The sequence below is a fragment of the Poecilia reticulata genome, chromosome 2 (genome assembly GCF_904066995.2).
Source record: "Poecilia reticulata chromosome 2, P_reticulata-male-v2, whole genome shotgun sequence".
Taxonomy (NCBI): domain Eukaryota; kingdom Metazoa; phylum Chordata; class Actinopteri; order Cyprinodontiformes; family Poeciliidae; genus Poecilia; species Poecilia reticulata.
In genome coordinates this window covers 13967038-13982753 of record NC_088831.1, presented here as the reverse complement: position 1 = coordinate 13982753, position 15716 = coordinate 13967038, and the positions used below count along the sequence as shown (strand labels likewise).

At 43.8% G+C, this 15716-nt stretch overlaps 2 protein-coding genes across 4 annotated transcripts; both read right to left on the bottom strand.

The window, feature by feature from the left end:
- Nucleotides 1-485: 485 nt before the first annotated feature.
- On the bottom strand, nucleotides 486-11352 carry LOC103457733 (protein EFR3 homolog B-like). The gene is made up of 22 exons (XM_081612989.1): nucleotides 10348-11352; nucleotides 7016-7092; nucleotides 6814-6941; nucleotides 6591-6741; nucleotides 5747-5868; nucleotides 5272-5412; nucleotides 5094-5189; nucleotides 4690-4768; nucleotides 4484-4619; nucleotides 4254-4406; nucleotides 4017-4128; nucleotides 3895-3946; nucleotides 3091-3263; nucleotides 2897-2972; nucleotides 2565-2726; nucleotides 2356-2487; nucleotides 2218-2285; nucleotides 2010-2143; nucleotides 1808-1896; nucleotides 1690-1738; nucleotides 1508-1614; nucleotides 486-879 (listed from the first exon to the last, which is right to left on the bottom strand). Exons 1-22 carry the CDS (start codon nucleotides 10541-10543, stop codon nucleotides 745-747), a joined length of 2568 nt encoding a protein of 855 aa, XP_081469115.1. The 5' UTR covers nucleotides 10544-11352; the 3' UTR covers nucleotides 486-744.
- Nucleotides 11353-11531: 179 nt separating this feature from the next.
- iqcb1 (IQ motif containing B1) lies at nucleotides 11532-15367 on the bottom strand. 3 transcript variants are annotated; one of them, XM_081613093.1, is made up of 16 exons: nucleotides 15277-15367; nucleotides 15069-15196; nucleotides 14834-14948; nucleotides 14594-14762; nucleotides 14266-14383; nucleotides 14119-14194; nucleotides 13943-14042; nucleotides 13649-13821; nucleotides 13470-13582; nucleotides 13175-13293; nucleotides 13036-13102; nucleotides 12755-12830; nucleotides 12535-12686; nucleotides 12325-12462; nucleotides 11942-12098; nucleotides 11532-11843 (listed from the first exon to the last, which is right to left on the bottom strand). In XM_081613093.1, the coding sequence occupies exons 2-16, from the start codon at nucleotides 15069-15071 to the stop codon at nucleotides 11602-11604; spliced, it is 1818 nt and encodes a 605-aa protein (XP_081469219.1). In that variant the 5' UTR covers nucleotides 15072-15196; nucleotides 15277-15367; the 3' UTR covers nucleotides 11532-11601. The 3 variants fall into 3 exon arrangements, 2 of the variants coding, with proteins under 2 accessions (XP_081469219.1, XP_081469212.1); XR_014090033.1 differs by having other exon boundaries at nucleotides 13017-13102; nucleotides 15069-15363; XM_081613086.1 differs by having other exon boundaries at nucleotides 15069-15363.
- Between the last annotated feature and the right edge of the window lie 349 nt (nucleotides 15368-15716).

The window sequence follows — 15716 nt, the reverse complement described above, 5'->3', positions numbered from 1 at the left end:
ATTTAATAAAAATATTAAATATGTGAAACCTTCAGTTTGCAGAATTCATACGAGAAATAAATTTAGAGTATTTGGTGCAGAAAAATCAGTGAACCTGCTGCTCAGGAACTAAATATATGTGTAAATAAACCATTAGGTTGTTTAAATTATCAATATTTCTACATTTTAAGAGTCAAATAAACTCGTATTTGTTACATATAATATAATCCATACCAACTATCCTGATTTGATCATGTCTAATGAAATGTATTGTCCATTTAGAAAAATAAGAATCAAAATAAAGTTTGCAGAAATTTAACTTGAACCAAAACAAAAATATTAAACAAATCTTAGTTTTCTAAAGACTTCTGAAACATAACTGATGATGGCCAACGTTGGTTTTAGCTCTCAAGTTATCAACACAACTTGCTAAATCTTACATTTATACATATATAAGAAACAGAGACGCAGTAATTTGCTACTAATTGACAACACAACAACTGGAATACAAGGTTAGGAAAAAGTTTTAATTTAAAAACATGGCAAGTAAGAGATGGTTGAATCAAACATGTTAATTCATGTTAATTCTCTTTAATCAACTACATGAGAATTTTTAATCAGTCCTTATTGCTTTAATAAATTAACAAAGAAGAAAGTTTTTGTCAAAACAGTCACTAAAAAAACATATAACTTGTAGATGAAACATGTTTACAGTCTGTTTCTTTATCGCTACATAAAATGCTTCATTATTATCCAGCTGAGCCTCTAATACACACACAGATCAGGAAACTTCATCTCATAGACGGGCGTTGACCGCTGAGACGGCTGTCCTGACGGAGACGGTGGAGGACGAGCGATCAGGTCAAAGACCCGGTCCAGCTTGGACTGAAGCAGCGACGTCTGTGGGGGAAAGACGACACCATATGTCAGTCAGACGGTTTGACGTGTTTTCATTCAAACAGACAAAGTTTGTAATCTGACCAAAACCAAAAACAGTTTTAAGATAAATTGTTCGGTTCGATTGGGGACCAAATTGGAGACATTTGTTACATTTTCAGCTGCTGTAGTTTTTCTTCTCTCTGCCCTGAGTCAAACAATCTAAACTAGTTGAAAGCCTGTTGCCCTCCTCGCCTCTAGGGGCGCTGCATGAAGAACGACACAAAAACCTCTGAAGACATTGAGCGCAATTTCCTTCTTTTTGAAATGGAAACCAAAATGCAGGCGTCAGATTTTACCAGCTATTTGTCTTTGGTGAAAGATCACGAGTGATTTCTCCTGCTAGCGCTAAGCTAGCTGCTTATTTCGGTTGTATTTACCCTGAATGCACTTCATTGTAGTCCATTTCCTGCTTGGTGTTCACATATACATTTTAACTGAACCAGAGTTCACTTTGGTGTGAAAGCTTCTTGATTAGCTTTCACACCAACCAAACTGAACCGGACCAAACCGGACTCACTAAACAAACGGACTGGAGCTGGATTAAAGTGGACTGATCGGTGCTGGTGTGAATGCAGTCTTAGTGTCTCACCCTGGATCCGCAGAGAGCTGCTATTTCCTCAAAAGGAGCCGTCTGGAACCTCTCCACCACCTCCATCCTCTTCCTCCTCTCCTCCTCCTCCACGCCTCCTCTGTCCTCTAAAAGAAAAACAATGTCTCAAATAAACAGAGAAGCAAATGAAAAGCACATGCAGGAAAAAGGCAGCGGTTTACCAATGGTGTTCTTCAGCGTCTCAAAGGTGATCTGCTCAGTCTGAGGTTTCTGCAGAGCAGAAAGTGGAACGTGAATCAACGTTCAGATGAACGGATGAACTGACAGACAGAAACAAACCTGAGGGTCAGCGCTGGACTCCTGGTCTATGGCGATCTGGAGGGAGATGGTGTCTGCAATGCTCATCTTCCTGGACAGACGGTCTTCATCTGGAACAAAACTAAAGTCAGAGAACTGCAAATCACAGGCCGACTTTCACGCTGCTCATTTCCTGTCTAAGAAAATCATGAAATGAACCTGTGAACAGGTAAGGCGTGTTTACCGGTCAGCTGAGGAGTGTACGGTGTGTTGAGGCGTTCACACTGTGCACTGTAGCTGCTTCCTGTCAGCGCCTCGCAGATCTTGGACTGGACAAACAGGAGATCTTTGTCCACCTTCAGATCCCCGTTTGGGATCCTGACAAACCAAATCAATCAATTATTACTTCTACAAATCCAGCAGGAAATTGTCTGATCGGCTTGTTTTGGTACCTGGGTTGGTCACACAGGACGCCTTCAGGCAGCAGGTGTGGTGCCCCCTTCTGTCGACTCTCTATGACCTGCAGAAATATAAATCTAGAGTAGACACGCTGAACACACCATCACTTCTTATTTCTACACTCTGATGACCTGAGTGACGTGCTGACGGAGGGGCGGCGGCGGGCCGAGCTGCGACAGAACATGGAGGACGGCGGCACAGACGGCGTGAAGACTGCAGCGGTTCAACACAGACAGACTCTCCTGATTGGACACGCCCAGCTCCTGAGCAGCCAATCACAGAACAGTCCATGAGAGAGGAGGACAGCAACGTGGAGACCCGTCAGGTGATGTGAGCTCACCTGCAGGGCCAGGATGAGTCGGATCAGGTCCACCAGAACCTCCTCACTGACCAGCTCCACACTGAGGACAACCAGTAAGCTGCAGAGCGCCTGGTAGTGGCTCGGCCCATTGGACTCCTCCTTACAGGCCAGGAAGACGTGTCTGTAGAGCCGCTGGGCGTGCTGCACAGCAGAAACACAAACCTCAGAGGAACTTTTTATCTCTTTATCGTCTTCCTTTCTTTGTAATGTAATGGATTTTGTTGAGCTTCCGTACAATATCAATAAAAATCATCCTGATTGTAAATGTCTGATGAACATGAACACAGAGCAGCTGTGATCATCATCCTCACCTTCCTGATGAACAGGTTGTCCTGTCGGGAGCATCTGTCCTCCTTCTGCTCCAGAACCGACACGTCAAAGGTCACACTGTCCACAAACAACCAACCAAACAACAGCAAGTTCAGTTCTGCAGCTTCATTGGCTGATTTTAACTGGTTTCATGCATCGGCCACTAGATGGCAGTGTTTGGTCTGGCTTTCCTGACCTGACTGCGGTGATCCTTTCTGCGTTGTGACGGCGGTCGATGAGCGAGGTGAGGATGGACAGAACCAGCAGGCGGATCTCCGGGTCGTCCATCAGGGTGAAGGACAGCAGCGGCTCCAGGAAGGAGGAGGGCAGAGCGGTCAGCAGGTTGCTGCTGTCGTAGCGCTCCGAAACCTGAGGAGGAACATTCAAACATCCTCTGGATCCGTTTTATTTTACTGCTTTTAAAGCTGCAGCATGTAACTTTTCTGAAAAATATTCTTACCTTTTTGTTCATCTGTGAAAAAAATCAAACTCTTACAACCAGAAACAACCACTGTACTAGGCTGCAGCTAGCATAGCATGTTGTGAATGCTAAAGCTAGCTGGCATGGCCACCGATGATGCCTGATAAGCAGTTTCCCTGTAACGTTAAATTATTTCTCCACCATTAGCACATTTAGCAGTGACTACATGACGTTGTTTGACAGCGCTAAGCCCCGCCTTCTGGCTCTGATTGGTTGTTTTTGGTAGCTCAGGGAGGAGCTAGATCTTTTCACAGATTTTATGTCTCATGTTATGCTATCTAAAACATAACATGAGACAATGGTATGTTGTCTCATGTTATATGAGACATGTTTCATGTCTCATATAACACAACATATAAGACAACATAACGACAATATCTAAAAACATCTTCTTTATAAATATACTGCAGCTTTAAGGCTTTAAACTGGCTTTAAAATCCAAAAGTGTTTTTGTTTTGACAGTTTAGACAAGAATTGCATTATTAGAAATAAAAATAATATTTGAACATGGCTCCCCACCTGCAGCAGAGACTTCAGCAGCATCACCTGGATCATCCTGCTGCCTTCAAACCTGAAACACAGACTCCTGTTACTGGTCGTCGTGGTAACGGCTGGATGGGAGAGGAACGGGGGAGAGTTACCCGGCGTTCGGAGAGCCCAGCGCCGGGTAGATGCCGGGGACTGGGATTTTCCCCATGATGAACAGCATGACCTCTGACCTCTGGTAGACAGGAAGTGTGTTGGCAAAGGATCCTGCAGCAGCATGAATTAAACTTTAATTTAAAAAAACATTTAATGTCTAAAATAAATAATAATTGAGATCAGGTGTGAAAACAACCAGATTTTATTTGTAAGCCCAGTTTTGACCCGGCTCTGACCGATGGTTTTGATGACGGCGTCCTGCAGCATTTTCTCGTGAAACGATGTGGTTTTGTGTTTTCTGGCGTTGTCATAGTAACCAGTCAGCTGGTAGTCGACGCTCTGCCTGAGCTGCCGCAGCAACGTGTTGAACACCTCCAAAACGGTGGGACCTGCAGCACGGAGCAGAAAACTGTCAGACAGAAGGAGAACCCGGTCTGGTCCAGTTCTGGTTCTGGTTCCAGCCCACCTACAGATCCAGTGGCTTCGATCACAGCAGCCTCAGACAGAACCTCCACGATCCCGGCCCGGACAGACGCCGGACTCCTGCTGTTGGCGTCCAGGTGGCCCAGCAGCTGCTGGATGACCAGGTGAGAGTGCTGCGACTGAAAACACATCATTTAGTGGAACACATCTGGTGGAAACACGGCGACACAGCAGAGCTGTTCTGCTGACCTGGATGGAGAACATGATGATCTGAAAGCAGCGAACAGCAAAGCCTCCTCCTTCCCACAGGCTGCGGCTGTCCAGGTGCCTGAAAACACAACCTGACCCTCAGAGACACTTTCTGTACCAACGCTAATGGTAACGCTAATGCTAACACACCTGCGCTTTGGGAATAAGATTCACACAGTTTACCAGAAACAAGTTCAGATTTTCAAGATTCAGATAAATTAAGTCAGAGAAAATCTCACATTTCAAAATTCAAAACGTGAAGAATTTGAAACATCCAAAAACAAAATCTGACCATTTTTTTCCTTGTTCAAATATCTTAGTTCACTTGAAATTTAACAGCCAGATGCAGCAGCTCGATTTAAATCTACAGGAGTGAGCCGAGGCGATGTGGAGGCGTTTCTCACATGAGAACGGGTCTGATGGCGTTGTTGATGTGTCCGTACGCGGCTCGGCCCAGCAGCTCTCTGAAGCACACCTCCGTCTGCTCAGCAGGAGAGCCGCTGCAGACAAACACACACTCACTGATTCGTCCTAATGAAGCACCAGTGAAACCAGAACGGTCCAGGTGATGCGTCAGCTCACCTGCTGCCTTGCTCCAGGTTGACCAGCAGCGCGGGAACGATCTGCTCCATGTGCCGCGGCTCCCAGATGTTGACCTGCAGCTCGTCGTCCACCGTCTTCCTGACCACGCCCTGCAGGCCGCGGATCCCCGACACGCGGATCCTGAACCACAGAAAGTCACATTTCTTCATCATGAGACCCGAACAGAAAACTGATTTCTGTCTTTACCCGGATTATCTTTAAAATTAAGATTTGTTTGACAATCCAAAATACTTCAATTTAAATTCTCTATGAGGGGAAAATACTTTTTCAGAGACCTGAAACATCAAAAGCAAATGAAAAATTATCAAAATATTTCTAGTTTTTTTTTTTACAGATTAATGTTTTTTTTTTCCAAAATCTTGATTATTTAACAGTTTTGCTCATATGAATAATTTTTTGCTGTTTTTGGCAGCAGAAACTGTAAAAGTTTCACATAAAGCATCTGGAAACTGACTTGATCTGCGTTTCAGGGTCTTCGTGGTCGGAGTGACACATTTCACTGAACCGAGACACGAAGAAGTCGTAGCTGCGATGATACGAAGGCGTGTCCTCCTCAATGTTCGCAAACTTCACAAACTGCAACCAAAACAAACACAAACCATGAAAACAAGATAGAAACTTTAATCTTCAAACACGCTTTGCTCCATGTTTCCTGGCTGCCGTCATACAAACACCCAGTTCACCAGGAAAACTAGTTGGTATGTTGAGTTTAAATGATGAGAAATTCTGTGTCAATCTATGTAAAAATCTGAATAAATAACCAAACACTCTCAGATTTATGTTAATTATATTGTTGGAATATGAAAATATTCCAATAACTGTTTCTTCTTATATGGTAACTTTGAGTTTTACGACTAAATTTGCCCGATGAAGCACAAACACTTTTGATTCTGAGAAAAAAAAGAGAGATTAAGTTCAAAATTCAGAGAAAAGAATTAAGAGAAAAGTCAACATTTTGAGAAAAAAAAGTCACAATTTTGAAGAAAAGAAAATTGAAATTCACATATCAAAAAGTCAAAATTTTGAGATAAATGTGAGAATTTTGAGAAAAAAAGTGAAGACTTTGATGAAAAACCCAAAATCCTGATAAAAAAAGTCATTCTGAAAGAGGTGGAAATGAAAAAAAAAGAAAGAAAAAAAATCTGAGAAAAAAGTAAAATGTTACTTTGTTGTACAGTTCACAGAAGGGATGGTTAAAATAAAAGCCCCTTTATGAAAATATTTTGTAATTTCCTTCTCAGTAAATTAATCGATTGAGCTGATCTGTTATGTGTGGATCCAGGTGTGTGTGTTCGTACGGAGCCGGTGGCCAGGATGTGCAGGTGCGGCCTGTCGGCCTCCAGCAGCAGCCGCAGCGTCCCGAGGAAACTCTCCACCAGCAGGTTGATGCTCTGGCAGTGGCAGGCCAGCAGCAGCTGCTCCATGGCCTCCAGCGCGATGCACACATACCTGGAACGGCAACAGCAGCTTTAACAGGACGCCGACTGAGGGCTAAACCAAACTCGACCCAAAGGTTCTGACCCGTAACGGTGGCGGTTCAGCTCCCTGGTCAGACGCTCCGACAGGTAAGCAGCGATCCTGTCCAGCTTCTCCGGCGCAGACAGAGCGAAGAAGGTCAGCTTCTCCATGTTGGCCTTCACCAGCCCGTCCTGAGCACACAGCACACGATCTCACCACGACCTCACCACGAGGGACAGCGCTCTCTGTGTGTGTGTGTGTTTACCTCTGGGTCTTCAGGGAAAATGTTGTCCACCAGCCGTTTGTAGCGAGGACGCAGCGCCCAGCAGCAGCCACACACACCTGAAACAATAAAACATAAAGATTTTATACGTTGTCCCAAATTATTCAGTTTAGTCATATAAATATTTAAGCATTTACACCCAGACGTGGGTAAAGCACCCAAAAATTGTTCTGAAGAGTAGCACTTCTGCAACATATTTTCACTCAAGTAAAAAGTGAACATTAAAGAAATGACTCAAGTAAGAGTAAAATAGTATTTGGTTAAAAGTTTACTCACGTACTGAGGAACGGATCAATTTATTGATCATTTAATATTTAAAAATTGCATCATCAGATGGACCAAAATACAAAGTTAAGGGGAAATTTTAATATTTTAAGGACTAAAATGACAATAATTCATATAAGTAACAAATATAACAAAGTCAAGCAAAATATTTTTTTTCCTAATCAGTTTCTTTCAATAAAAACACGTATGAAACTTTAACAAAAACTGCAGGTGTGTGTCTGTGTCCGTGGTGAATTTTTGGTTAAAACGCTTGTTTTTCATTAAGTGGGTAGAAAATATAAAAATTTTACTCAAGTAAAAGTAGAAATACTTTATAATAAAATTACTCATAGTACTGCGCAGTAAAAACACTCCTAAAACAAAATTTCTTTCAAATAATTACTCAATAAATTTAACAAGTTTCTACCCAACTCTGAGACATCAGTACTCTACTCAACCAGAAGGGGGCAGCAGAGCGTTTGATGGCTTTAATCTTTAATCTCTCATGCTGAGTTTCAGGGATTAAAAGGTTGTCAAAACGTCACCCTCAGGATTCCCCACTTTTCCATCTTAATCCCAGTCTGAAGCAGAGAGATGAGGCTTCATGTTGTGGGTCCAGATGGACGGAACCGGGCCGCGCCGCAGTAACGCTGCATCTCAACAGTTTTAATCCTGCTGCTGCTGCTCGTTACATAACGTCTTTATACTCTTGTTGTTTTCCGTCAAAAGAGCTTAAAGAGTCCAGAGCGCGGTTCAACACACACAACTGGACATGTGACCCGTTTGGACATCAGAACCAGAAACATGTCTGTAATCAGCTCTGCATAATCTGGTTTATGGGACCGGAGAATTACTGGATTCAGTTTAAATCCAGCCATAACGGCTGAGCTAGCCGCGGCTAAGCTAGCTGCTTTTCATCAGTCGTCATATAAAATCTGCAGTAAAGCAGAACTTTCTGTTAATAAACAAGGCCCGGTGCAACTTTTTTGGAAAGAATAAGATTTTTCCAAAGAAAATAAGTTAATGGCCGTAAAAACTAAATAGTTGTTTAAATGAGCAACGAACCAAAAACACCAGGCAAAATGAAAATATGCCTCAGAGAGTCATGTGGAAGATTATGACTGACCTGCATTTGCTCTGATGAAAGTTTAAATTATGTAAAAAGGGACTTAAAGACTTAAAAGGGAATTTATTAAAGCTCAGTATCCATTATGTTCACTTTTAGCTGCATTATATTTTACAATTCCAGACTTTTTCAAACATTTTTCTCAGAATAGAAAACCTGAAGGAGACTGGTGCAAAATTATGTTTTAAAAAGTTAGATCTGCATTTTGTTAAAACATATAACTGTTAGATTTGTATTAATTTATCTCACAAAAAAGGCAGTTTGTAGATTTTTGATACTTTTTTTCTGTTGAAGCTTAACAAACGCGTCAGAATCAGACTTCATTAAAATAAAGGATTGCTCATTTTTCTGTCTGTTTTATCAGGTTTTATCGTTTTAATTTCATCCTAAAGTTAAGGAAAAAAACCCAGACTAATTAGCCAAATGTATCTGAAAACAAACCAATCAATAATTTATTGAAAAATCATACAATTGTACCAATGAAATTAATTAATCAATCTTTAGAAACAGAAACAAGTTAGGTCAGAGTTATAAGTTATAATGTTGGGAAATTATTAGTTTAAACAAAAATCTTCCCCAGGATCAGTATGTGAGTCTCTGCAGAGATTGGCGAGGATTAAGACTGAAATCTATGCTGGGAAATTATAAATTATGAATTATGATTACGCTCCAAACCGATCGGTTTGGTTTGACAAAATGAAATATATGAAAATGAGATGATAACCTGAAGATGAGAAGATCAGATGGAGATAAATGGTCCTAATGGAAAAATATTAGGTTTTAAAATAGTCTAAATTAATTTTACATTTTATTTCCTCTATAACTAACAGTTTTTTAATCTGAAAGAGAAATGTCAATAAAATAAATAAGAGGAATCAATCTTTAGAAATATGACAAATTATTTTAAAAATCTATAATTTATTAAGAGATTTAGTCGCATTTTTAAAAAAAGCTAAATTTAATTCAATGATGATGCAGAAAAATGAGATTTATGGTAAATAAATGATGAATATTATCTTACCATACATGAGGATGACTCTTCAGCTCACATCCACACACAACTGGAGATTATCCTCACACACACACACACACACACACACACACAGCATCATGGCTCCACCCACTTTCATTCATGCTCAGCCTGGCTGATGGAGTTACAGGATCTCAGAGGATAAATGTTCTAAAAACAGTTAAGAACTGATTAATTGATTTATTATTGAATCTTTTAAACTGATAATTTACAAACCTAATTATTTTCTCAAATTTGAACCCTCTAGATGCTGAGATGAAGATTTTTAAAATAATCCTTCCTAATGAAACAGACCCACAGTATGATGCTTCCACCACCGTGCTCGGTAACTTGACCTCCTTCTGGACCAAACATCACTGGGAATAATTTGGATTCTTCTTCTCTCAGATTTAAACATCTATATATGTGAAAACCTGCCTGAATGTGGGACAATCTGAGAAAATAAAGATAAAAATAAAACTTTTGCATGGGCTGCAGTGGAGCAGTTGGTAGAGCTGTTGCCTTGCAGCAAGAAGGTTCTGGGTTCGATTCCCGACCCCTGTCTTTCTGCATGGAGTTTGCATGTTCTCCCTGTGCATGTGTGGGTTTTCTCCGGGTACTCTGGTTTCCTCCCACAGTCCAAAAACATGACTGTCAGGTTAATTGGTCTGTCTAGGTTGCCCCTGGGTGTGTGTGTGTGCATGGTTGTGTCTCTGTGTTGCCCTGCGACAGACTGGCGACCTGTCCAGGGTGACCCCGCCTCTTGCCCGGAACGTTAGCTGGAGATGGACACCAACAACCCTCCCGACCCCACTGAGGGACAAGGGTGTAAGAAAATGGATGGATAAAACTTTTGCCTCCAGTTTTTGTTTTAACGTTGACATAAATGAGCAGACTGGACAGTGGTCCGGTTACCGCCAGAGGTCTGGTGGTCCAACACTGAGCAGCAGTCCTGCAGCAGCCGGCGAGGGGCCTCCGCCACGGTCGGCATGGCAACCACCCTGGGCAGGCTGATGCTGGGGAAGCTGGGCAGACTGGGAGGGTTGGCGCCACGAGACAGAGAGCCGAGCAGAGCCGGGACCGTCACCACACGAGGCAGAGAGCCCGGCATCGCCAAGGCAACGACCTCAGAGCCACAGGTGGAGGAGAAGAGGAAAAAGAGGAGGAGGTCCTAACGTAGAAGAAGAAAGCTGCTTCCCTGAGTTAATTATTCTTGGAATTAACTCAACATTGATAATAATACTAATATGTGCTCAAATTAATGAAAAAATATTCATTTTTCTTTTATTTTGGTGATAATTTCAGACACAGTTTGGAGACAAAATAAATGATAATTTTGCTGAAATTACTTTTTCCATGTAAGCTGAAATATTACCTTTTTAATATTTACAATTCTGATTTCTGGAGTTTATCTTAAATTAAACACTGGATAAATAAAGTATATTATCATTTTGATTTTATGCTTTAGAAAATTAGTTTGTAATGCAGGGAGAACTGTAACCAATATTCAGCCACATAAAAAAATTTATGTTTTTGTCATTTCTGACAAATACAAAGTCAAGATTATTTATTTCTGAAAAACTCTGCAACTAAACAGTAAACAGGAGAAGAATGAAAACATTAAAACATTTAGAGTATCTGCTCATTCAGAAAAGTGAATAAATTAAACATCTGGTCTGAAAACGTTATTAAAGTTTCAAACAGTAATAAACGGTTGACCTTCTGACCTCTGACCTTCAGCTCCTGCAGTGAATCTGTTTCTTAGCTGCCGTTTCCCTCCAACGCTCCGATCAGCTGCAGCTTATGCAACTTCTAATGTCCTGCTGCTCCGATCTATAATCAATACGCTGCTCCGCCTCTGACGTCATCACCCATCAGGAGGAGGGGGAGCCGCAGCTAACCGGCGGAGCGTCACATTCAACTCTGAGGAGGAAGAGGAGCAGCGGCGCCTCCTCTTCCTCCTGACTGGGATGCAGGGACGGCTCCCTCTGGTGGCTAACAGAGGGAAGTGCAAACATTTCCCAGGAAGCCGCTCTGACCACTCAGGTCCAGCTGGTGACATTTACTGGAGTCATTCACACACAGACAGCTGGGGGCGCTCTGCTTTGATAAATTCATGTTTTATTAGAAATAAAAAATAACCAACTTCACATGATTCACATCCTGCTGCTAAAGTTTCTCGCCATCCAGCGCCAACCCTCCGATGAACAGTCCTCCAAGCTCCGCCTCCAGCTCCGGCAGGTGGCCTGACTCTGCCCCTGTGTTCGTGTCTCCCAGCGTCCGCCACCAGGGCAGTCGGCTCACCTGCAGCGCGGCGTTGTGGGCGTCACGCCCGCGAGCCGCGATGGACGCTGACGGGCTCAGGAAGGATTCCGCCTTCATCGCCGTGACAACCGAAAGGGGCGGAGCATCTGTAGGGGTGACGCAGCTGATTACTGATCCTGTCTGCATCACCATTCTCTGAGTGTGTGTGAGTGTGTGCATATGTGTGTGTGTGTGTGTGTGAGACCTCGCAGCAGCTCCAGGTGTGTGTGTGTTTGTGCCAGCATAGCCTCCACCTGCTGCTCCTCCCTCCTGCGCTGAGCTCCGCCCTGCAGCTCCGCCTGCAGCAGCTGCTGCACCTCCTCATGCAGCGCAGCACACGCCTCCACAGACACACGAGTCGACTGCACACACGCACACACGTTAGAAACATTGATATGTTGAGGTTTGATGAAGGTCAAATTTAATTTTCAACCTAAAATATAACTTTCTGTGTTAAAAATATATTCTCCTAAAGCTCAGATTTACAAACATTTGCATAAATGTCAGACTTATGTATTTGTTAATAATGTATTACTAATCAATAAAATGTGGTGGATGACCTGCTTTCAGAAATAAAGTCAATCTTACCCTGTGTGCCTGGATGTACTCCTCCACCTGCTGCTTTAGCTCCACCCGCCGGCTGTCCGTCAAACCCTCCTGGCCAATCCAGAGCGGCGTTGGGGGCGGAGCCTGAACTGCAGGTCGTTTCTCCAGAAGCCGACGCCCCTGGAGGAGCAGACGGCGCTTTATCATCATCAGTGGGACAGGTGAGATGACATCATCATGTTTGTGTCTTACGGCTCTCTGCAGCGTCCTGGCGGCGCGCTGCTGCCTCGCCGCGTCCCTCAGAGCGTCGCCGTAGCGACGTCTGTCTCTGAAGCCTCTCCACGCACTCTGGATCACCACGGCGGCTCGGCGCTCGCACTCCTCCAAGTACGGATGCACCTGGTCTGGAGACACTGAGGTCAGAATCTGCTGCTCCAATCAGAGCAGAGGAAGGCGAGGGGGCGGGGCTTACCGGCAGGAAGCAGCTGCAGCAGCTCCCTCTGCTTCTGATGCAGGTGCCGCCTCGCCTGCTGCCGCCGCACACACACCTGCAGGAGCGATTGTCAGGACAGAACGGCTTAACACTAAACACTGAAATCAAGTAAGTATTATAGTCTGATTTATTTTATTGTTTTTGTTTTATCTATAACTTCCAAATGATTTTTCATTCGCTGGATTAAAAGAAAGGAACCTAGACTGTTAAAAAATAATTTTTTGAACACACACACACACACCTGCAGCTGCAGCACCCACCTGGTAGCGTAGCTGCTCCTCCCACTGCTGCGCCGCTTCCAGCTGCTGCAGACGCCTGCGCCGCGCCCTGAGGCCAACATGGCGGTGAAAACGATAAACATGCGATAAGGAGGTGCATCGATGTCGATCTGATCAGTACCTGTATCTGCGCTGCAGCGCGCTCACGGCTCTGCTGAGGCTCTTCACTCTGCGCCGGGTCAGAACCGAACGCCACGCCGCCTGGATCACACATGCCGCCCGCACGCGCTCACTGCTCACCTTCACACACACGCACGCACAATTTTTAAAAAAGCTACAAATTTATTGAAAATGTTTGGTTCAATTTTATTAATCATTTTAAAAAAATAATGTCACTTTATTCAAATTTAAATGACAACAGGAACTAAATGTATTGATTAATTTATTGATTATCATTTCTGATTTATCAGACGAACCTCTGACTGACGGCTGACGGCTTCTTCTTCCTGCCGGATGACTGCAATCAGCTGATCCACTTCCTGTTCAAAGGCCCGCCCCCTCCAGTCTTTCTCCAGCAGGCTGTCCAGACCTGCAGACACAGAATGACCTCTGACCTCTCCGTCACGTGACACAGACTCACCTCCTGCTCTCTGACCTTTAAAGTTGAACAGTAGCTTGCGGAGCAGCGGTCCCATCTGATTGGCCATCAGGAGCATCAGCCTGATGGAGGCTCCGCCCACAGCGGCGTCTGAGCTGAGAGCTAACTGAGCGACGGCGTCGTTGAGCAGCAGCAGAGCCGATTCGTCGCTCAGCTGGGACAGGAAGTCTCTGCAGTTTCAACACATTAAGGTTAAACTATTTCTACTGGGATTATTTTTATAAACTAATGGCTTAAAGTCATATTAACTCAGGTAAACAGGAAGAGGCGTGGCGTGTTCCTGTGCGCTACCTGTTGACTGTACAGGTTTGAATCCACATCTGGATGCAGAGCAGCGACACGGTGACATCATCACTCATCTGGATCTGCTCGTAGTGGGCGGAGCTTAGCACTGCAGAGACAAAGCTTGTTTGTGAAGAAGCTGCAGATGTTGGGACTACTTTCAGAGGCGGATGTGGTGAGCGGACCCTGAGCCGTGAGGTGGGGGTGAGCGGAGAGCAGCCAACCAACGGCGTCCATCACCGTCCTGAGGAGGGGCGGAGCCTGAGACAGACCACAGGAGTTACTGCTCTTCATCACTGCTCTTCATCACACCTGCTGCTCCTCCTCCTCACCTCTGAACGGCTCACCAGCTGTCCGGCCAATGACAGCAGCACGTCCACCACTGACGGCAGGAACAGCCTATGAAACGCCTCGGCGCGTCTGCCTGGCTCCGCCCCCACGCAGCTGGAGCTGGACCAGAGTTTAAAATATCAGACTAAAATAAAATAACTAATAATCGATTAAAACAGCTGCTAAAGCTTCTAACAGTTACAAGCATAATTTAAAACATGTCACATGTAAAAAGAATTTATATTTTCCCAAGAATGTCTAAATAACCTGAATGGTGTCCATATTTCATTACTAAAGGATTTAATGATGGATGTAAAGGTGGGTGTTCACCTGGTCAGGTGGGCCAGCGTGGCAGCAGAGGCCCAGTTCCCCCTCAGCCTGCTGGGACTCAGAGACAGAACCCGGACACAGTGACTCAGAATCCCGCTGTGGTAGAACCGAGTCTTGGCCCGAGTCAGCGCCCCGCTGTCTGTCTGCACCGCAGCAGAGTTCAGAACCTCTGGGGCAAAGGCGGGATGAAATCAGAACCATGCTGACCTCTGACCCCACCCTCCTCAGCAGCACACTCACTGTTCAGGGTTTCGTTCAGGAGGACCATCTGCTCCTCTGGGCTCAGACCTTCATCCTCCAGCTGCCTCCTCAGCTCTGACATCACAGCCTCCTCGTCCTCCATCATCTCCATTAACTTGAAAAAGATTCAGGGAAATCTATCTGGCTTATTTTGATTTAATGACAGATTTACATCAGATTTCATTCCTCTCACTTGCTTTAAGTGAATTAAAAAAAAAATCTAATAAAGGTTTACCATGTCCTGGTCTCTGCGGAGCCTCAAATTTCCAAGCTGGACTGTCCTGGACACCTTTCTGAAGGATGACGGGTTTCTCTCAAACACCTGCTAGCGTTAGCAGCTCTGCTTTCTTCGCCATTTACCTTCTAAATGAAGGTTTAGTTCATATTTCTTGACATTACAACAACATCTCAACTACCCGTTGAGACATTTTTATGCCTCTTACATTATGATTAAACTCAGCTGTGCTGCAAACATCAACTAGCTACTAGCAGCTGGCTCCCCGATAAAGCATGTGACGCCTGTTTCCATGGTAACCTGACGTCATGAGTACGCGACTGCCCGGCTAAAAAAAAAGAAAACTTTATTAGCAATTGACAAAATTATTATCATAACCTTTAACAGAAAATTTACACAACAGAAAAAAAAGTGAGAACAAGAATCGGTATTATTCAACACATTATTTACTATTTTTGAAATATTGTTGTTCTTTAAGGTTATTATAAATAATAAAATCAACAAAATTTCAAAATTTAGCGCAGCTGATGCTGAAACTCACCTTAACAGTCGATATCTGCTCGATGCAACCAATATAATTAAAGTTTTGCCTGATACTGTTTTTATTCTGATGTTTTATTGCAGATAAATATTGATTTACTGTCGCTG

Bases quoted from the DNA above. Each gene is read 5' to 3' on its own strand.
- iqcb1 (XM_081613093.1), bottom strand. The intron at 14,384-14,593 runs GTGAACACCCAC...ACTCTGGTCCAG, and splicing joins ACGCTGGCCCACCTGACCAG to CTCCAGCTGCGTGGGGGCGG. The intron at 11,844-11,941 runs GTCTCACACACA...TCACCCCTACAG, and splicing joins ACACCTGGAGCTGCTGCGAG to ATGCTCCGCCCCTTTCGGTT.
- LOC103457733 (XM_081612989.1), bottom strand. From the start codon at position 10,543: ATGCCGGGCTCTCTGCCTCGTGTGGTGACGGTCCCGGCTCTGCTCGGC. The intron at 7,093-10,347 runs GTAACCGGACCA...TTATTGTTTCAG, and splicing joins GGACCACCAGACCTCTGGCG to GTGTGTGTGGCTGCTGCTGG. The intron at 3,947-4,016 runs GTAACTCTCCCC...TCTGTGTTTCAG, and splicing joins CTGGGCTCTCCGAACGCCGG to GTTTGAAGGCAGCAGGATGA.